This window comes from Triplophysa rosa, linkage group LG11 (assembly GCF_024868665.1).
Source record: "Triplophysa rosa linkage group LG11, Trosa_1v2, whole genome shotgun sequence".
In the NCBI taxonomy this organism is placed as follows: domain Eukaryota; kingdom Metazoa; phylum Chordata; class Actinopteri; order Cypriniformes; family Nemacheilidae; genus Triplophysa; species Triplophysa rosa.
Window position 1 is genome coordinate 19,246,348 of NC_079900.1, and position 6,056 is coordinate 19,252,403.

The 6,056-nt window shown below is 49.6% G+C and overlaps 1 protein-coding gene across 1 annotated transcript in view; it reads left to right on the forward strand.

Moving 5' to 3' along the window:
• LOC130561303 (low-density lipoprotein receptor-related protein 1-like) overlaps positions 1-4,392 on the forward strand; it is an 11,166-nt gene extending 6,774 nt beyond the window's left edge. Inside the window, exon 2 of the mRNA XM_057345527.1 lies at positions 4,184-4,392. Within this exon, the coding sequence (XP_057201510.1) occupies positions 4,184-4,392 (209 nt within the window). The remainder of the gene's footprint in view (positions 1-4,183) is intronic.
• The last annotated feature ends 1,664 nt before the right edge of the window (positions 4,393-6,056 follow it).

Genomic DNA, 6,056 nt, shown 5'->3' on the forward strand with positions numbered 1-6,056 from the left:
GGATGCTCTGCACCGGGGAGAGCTTGCTCTTTTCTCATTTGACCTGTAGCCCCACCGATCTAGGTGCCGGAGCACCAGGTCCTTGTGTGTACACAACCGATCTCGAGAGTGTGCCAAACTTAAGCCAGTCGTCGAGATAGTTTAGTACCCGCACACCTCCTTCCCTAAGGGGAAGGAGGGCGGCTTCCACAACCTTCGTAAAGACTCGTGGAGACAGGGACAGACCGAAGGGGAGGACCCTGTACTGATATGCCCGTCCCTCGAACACGAACCGTCGGAACGGCCGATGTCGAGGGAGGATAGAGACATGAAGTACGCGTCCTTCAGGTCGATTGCCATGAACCAGTCCTGACACCTGACGGACGTCAGGATGCGCTTCTGCGTGATCAACCTGAAAGGCAGCTACTGTGTAGGTGCCTGTTCAGAACACACAGACCCAAGAAAGGGCGCAACCCCCCGCCTTTCTTGGGGACAATGAAGTACAGGCTGTAAAACCCACTGAACATCTCGGCTGGTGAGACGGGCTCATCCCTTCACCAGAAGGGTGGCGACCTCGGCCCGAAGTACGGGAACATCCTAGCCTCTGACTGAGGTATATCGGATGCTGAACTTGATAGGCGTGAGGCGACTGGATCGCGTAGCCGAGACGGATCGTCTTCCCTAGCCAGTCTGACAGCCTGGGAAGCCAGACAGGCTCCCAGAATGAGACGGGGACTAAGGTACGATCTTTTTCATCGTCCCCCCAGGGGGTGGTTCGAAGGCTAGCAGTACGGATTCCTTGCCGGGGGAGGTCCCCCAGGGAGGAGATCGGCTCTGCTGTTTTTCCTACCTGGCGACTGCGCAGCTCAACGCACTGTCTGACTGAGAGTGCTGAGGGCTGGTGTTTATACTCGACATTGCGCTTCGCCATGACGCAATGTCGAGTTTGCCGTTCACCGTCGTGCAGAGGGTGAGAGCGGCTGTGGTAACCCAGAGAGAGAGGAAACTCTCCTTTTTGAGAGTAAGTGGGCGCTAGCCCCCCGGAGGGGGCCAGCAGATCCGCCTCGATCCCCTTCGCTGTCTCCTCCAGGGGGGGCCGCCTGAGTGGGGGGGCACCAGAGCTGGAGGGCATCGAAGAGGACCAGGGCTGCTGGGAATCAGACAGTGCACGGTACTCGGCGTCCGAGTCGCGGCACGGAGGTCTGCTTCTTTACTGTCCAGAACCCTCCGGGGGAGGCCGCTTGCGGGTCTCGCGCCCCCACGATGGGCGGGGGGGTGAGCGGGGCCACTGCGGCTCGACAGTAACACCAACCAGCCCCCCCTTGCGAGACGGGTGCGTCGAGAAAGCGGACCTTCTCAGCGTTACTCATCTGCGCAAGGATCGGCCAGAGGAGTTTCTCATAGACCACAAGTGTGGACATCATCCGACCCAGGACCTGCGTGGTCACCTTGGTTGCTCGTAGAGTGAGGTCGGTGGCGGCGCGGAGTTCCTGCATACGCGCTGGGTCGGTCTTACCCTCGTGGAGCTCTCTCAACGCCCTGGCCTGGCAGGAGCCATAGCGTGGAGAGAGGAGGCAGCTTGGTCCGCCGCACTGTAAGCTCTCGACACCGAGACCCCACATGCGTTGGACGGGAGTCTAGGTCGAGCCCCCCCCTCCTACGGGCACGAGCACCACGGCGGCATATTCCACCTGGGGGACAACGACGTATCCTCCAGCTGTCTCAACCTCGAGGGAAGAGAGGGTGACGGAACTTTGTTTGACGTGAAACGTGCCGGAAAGGGGCGTTCCAGGTCTTACTAAGTTCCTCATGCACTTCCGGTAAACACGGCACTGGGGGCGGGCGCGGCTTGGGGCCGCGCTCAATCCCGAGGCACCATGTAGCCAGCCGCGAGCACCGGGAAAGGCAGTGCGGGCACTGCAACCCAACACTCACGGCGGCCCGGGAAAGCATGGCTGACATTTCGACGTCCGCTTCTTCCTGGGCTCGACCCCCCGAGGGAGGGAGCCCGAGGAATCGTCGGAGTCGCCCCCGATGCTGCAAGAGACATCTCATCATCACGCATCGTGTCCGAATACGTGATTGAGGAATTAGACGGCGGACCGTCTCCTGGGGACGGTCAGACAAGCGAGACGAGGTGTGAACGGTCCGTGAGCCAGTGGCTGGCGGATTATCGCTCACAGTAATCCTCATATCACCCTCGCTGCTTGCCGTAGCGGACGGCAGGGCCGTAGTCCTGCCGCCACGGAACGGGGAGCAAACGAGGTGGTGACTGAGTCCCGTGGGAACACAGCCACCCGTGACGCAACGTCTGAATCATCACCGCCCGCAGTGCAGGCAGGACGTATTCACAACGTCTGCCCCAGCGTACTGGAAGCAGGCATCGTGTCCGTCCCCCTCCTCGATGAGTGTGTTGCACCCATGAGAACAGCGAGACGTGCCACGCTGGAGAAATTTGCTCTTTTAGAAAGGAAATTTGCTCGAACACCTCCGGAACTGCCGAGACGCCCAGGGGAGAGTCACTGCAGGAAGGGACCTTCCGCTGTCCACGTCATAGATTCCAGCAGAAAAATGATCACCAAAGATCGTAGAGAAGCTCATCAGATGCGTAGGCTCTGAAGAACAAAAGGTGAATGAATGAGCACGCCGGCTTCCCTCTTATACCCGGACATCCGGAGAGGAGCCCGGCATGCAAATTTCATTCGCCAATTTTCATTGGCCTTTTCTAAATACTCAGAAGATGATAGGTTCTCAAGACAAACCCCATTCTGTCGGTTTGACACAACATTGAGAGATTAATTAATGTTTTATACTACACTTGTATGGCATCGCTGTGAAGAACCTTTTAAGCACCTTTATTTTTAAGAGTGTAACCCTGATCTTATTTCATAACCTGTTTCTTAGAATTTAGGAAGACGAGATTAAGTTTACATTTACATTTAATCATTTAGCAGACGCTTTTTGTCCAAAGCGACTTACAGAGAGTTCAAATCCTACCTCTCCGGCAGATCCTTCACTGGGGTCCCTGGTGCTTGGACCGCTGCGTTTTTCCATCTACACGACATCCTTGGGACCCATTATACAGGCACACGGCTTCTCGAATCACTGTTATGCTGATGACACCCAGATCTACATCTCGTTTCACCCAGACAATACCACTGTAGCAGCTCACATTACAGCCTGCCTAGAAGACATCTCAGCTTGGATGAAAGAGCATCACCTCCAGCTGAACCCTGCAAAGACATAACTACTCTTGTTTCTGGCACACCCCACGGTGCAACACGATCTCACTATCCAACTTGGCAATAACACAATCACTCCTTACAAAACAGCCAGGAACCTCTGAGTCATATTTGTTGAACAGCTGTCCTTCAATGATCACATTGCAAAGACAACGCGGTCATGCCGATATGTCTTATTCAACATTAGAAAGGTTAGACCCTATCTCACTGAGCATGTGGCACAACTACTTGTCCACGCCCTGGTAATCTCAAGGTTGGACTACTCAACGCAGCACGCCTCATCTTCCAACAGCCCAAAAGGGCTCATGTGACACCCCTTTTCATCTCTCTCCACTGGCTACCGGTTGAAGCCCGTATTAGATTCAAGTCAGTAATGCTTGCCTACAGGACTATCACTGGATCTTCACCAGCATACTTTCACACCGTCCTACACTCATACACCCCATCAAGAAACCTGCGTTCAGCAAACGAGCGGCGTCTTGTATTGCCTTCTCATAAGGGCAGTAAATCGCTTTCCCGCTCATTGTCCTTCACAACTCCTTCCTGGTGGAACATTCTTCCTAACTCGGTCCGGTCAACCACATCTCTCACAACATTCAAAAAACTACTTAAAACCCATCTCTTCTGTGAATACTTCACAGACAAATGAGAAGAAAATAAACTAACCCTCTATTTCTCTCAACAGGTACTGGTCTAGCTTTTGTTGAAACTAGTAACTTTGTATTAGCACCTATTGTATTATTGCTCCTGTATGACATATTGCTTATTGCTCCCTGAACTCTCTGTAAGTCGCTTTGGATAAAAGCGTCTGCTAAATGAGTAAATGTAAATGTAAATTGTTGTTTATTGAAAACCTCGGATCTCCTTTATGCAGTCTTAGTGTCTCATAGGCTAAAAAAAGTGAAATATTACAAACATATTTCGCATTAATTCGTCTGTCCCTCTTTTTTCCTCACCCAAAGCACTGACCAGTTTTGACGTGGTAATCCAGTATGGTTTAGCGACTCCAGAGGGTCTGGCTGTTGACTGGATTGCTGGAAACATCTACTGGGTGGAGAGTAATCTGGATCAGATTGAGGTGGCTAAACTGGACGGGACAATGCGTACCACTCTACTGGCAGGAGATGTGGAGCACCCCCGAGCCATCGCCCTCGACCCCAGAGAAGGGTAAGTGAGCATATCCGTTAACACCAGACTGCTGAAACTGTACAGTATGTCAATCCGTTTCTGACTTTTTTGGATTCTTGATACACCTGCGGTTTACGTAAACTGCTGCACTGCTCGACTCATTGTTTTAAAATGACCTTAAAGGAGTAGTTCACTGAAAATTTTCAACTAACCATTTACACTATTGTGGGACACAAAAGGAGATGTTTAAAGAATGAGAATGATGTCTGTCATGGCTCTGCTTCATTTAGTCATGTTTTTCTTGGTCCTGTAGCAGAGCCATGACAAAGTCTTTGGTTATGTGTGGAGAGAAACATATTATTGTCCTTTTGACAATAATATACGTTCTCTCCAGTGTCTCGTCATTGGCCCCGCTCCTCTCGTTTCCTTGTGATCTTTCCCTGAGTGTTTGATTACCCACACCTGCCCCATGTCGTTATCCCTTGTTTGTGTTTCCTATATATACCCTCTTGTTTCTTTGTCTTGTGTTGGTGGATTACATGTGGATGTTCGTGTACCTGTGATGTCGTGTTGTATTCCAAACCTGTCCAAATCGATGTTCCTTGTTCCCACCGTGAGTCATTGTTGGTCTTGTTTATGTTAGTTTAAGTCAAGTGTTTTATAGTCTAGTTAATAGTCCTGGGTTCCTGTGTTTTCCTGATATTATTTATTCCCATTGTCTTTGTCAGTGTTTTTCCCCATCGAGGGAGTTTTTGTTTTGTGTTTATATTTAAAATAAAATACCCCTGTTAACCCCTTACCTGCCGTTGCCTGCACTTGGGTTCTTCCACCTCGTTTCCTGACAATGTCTTTATACATTTCTCATACAAGTGGCTATTAAACTAAAAAAAAGGATAGATCATACTGTAATGTGCTGATCATTATTTCAAATCTCATTTGCACTTGAACATACAGTATGTCCATGGCGCTTAATGGTCAACCATCTGTAAGAAGGAACCAATTGTGTTTGTCAATGTTAACAGCAAACCAGTCATGAGAGATCTTGAGAGGGCAGGTTTATATATATTTTGTCAGTGTTCACTTCAACAATTTTTCATGGATTGACAATATAGATGAAGTAGATGAAGGCAGAATGTGGCAGCTTTTGCTTTACTTGTCTTCTTCAAAGTGAAATACAGAATTTCTGTTCCGTATCCAGGGTTTTCCTGGCTCAAAATGAGGCGGAGGTGGTGCCATCCTGATCTTGTACATACGCGCATGTGTAGGCCTACCGTCCCTTTAAGTGGATTAACCAAACACTTTACAAACAACTCAACTCAACTTTATTTATATAGCGCTTTTTACAATTTTCATAGTTTACAAAGCAGCTGTACATGAGACATGTTGACTATAAGAAAAACAATTAAAGTTGTACCTGTAAAAACAAGAAAAAGGTGAAAACACTGAAGACAGACATACCCACATACAGACACTCCACACACACAATATGCACACGTACTAACACACATAGACATAGACACACACACACGGACGGGCAGACACATGGACGCGCACACACACACACGTACACAGACAAGTACGCGCACACAGACATGCACGCACAGTGAGAGCACACATTTAAGATAAAGGAGAGAGAAGCACAGGTCAAATATAACAGACTATAAATTCCTATATGCAATATTAATTAAGTAAAACTTTAAAATTCTA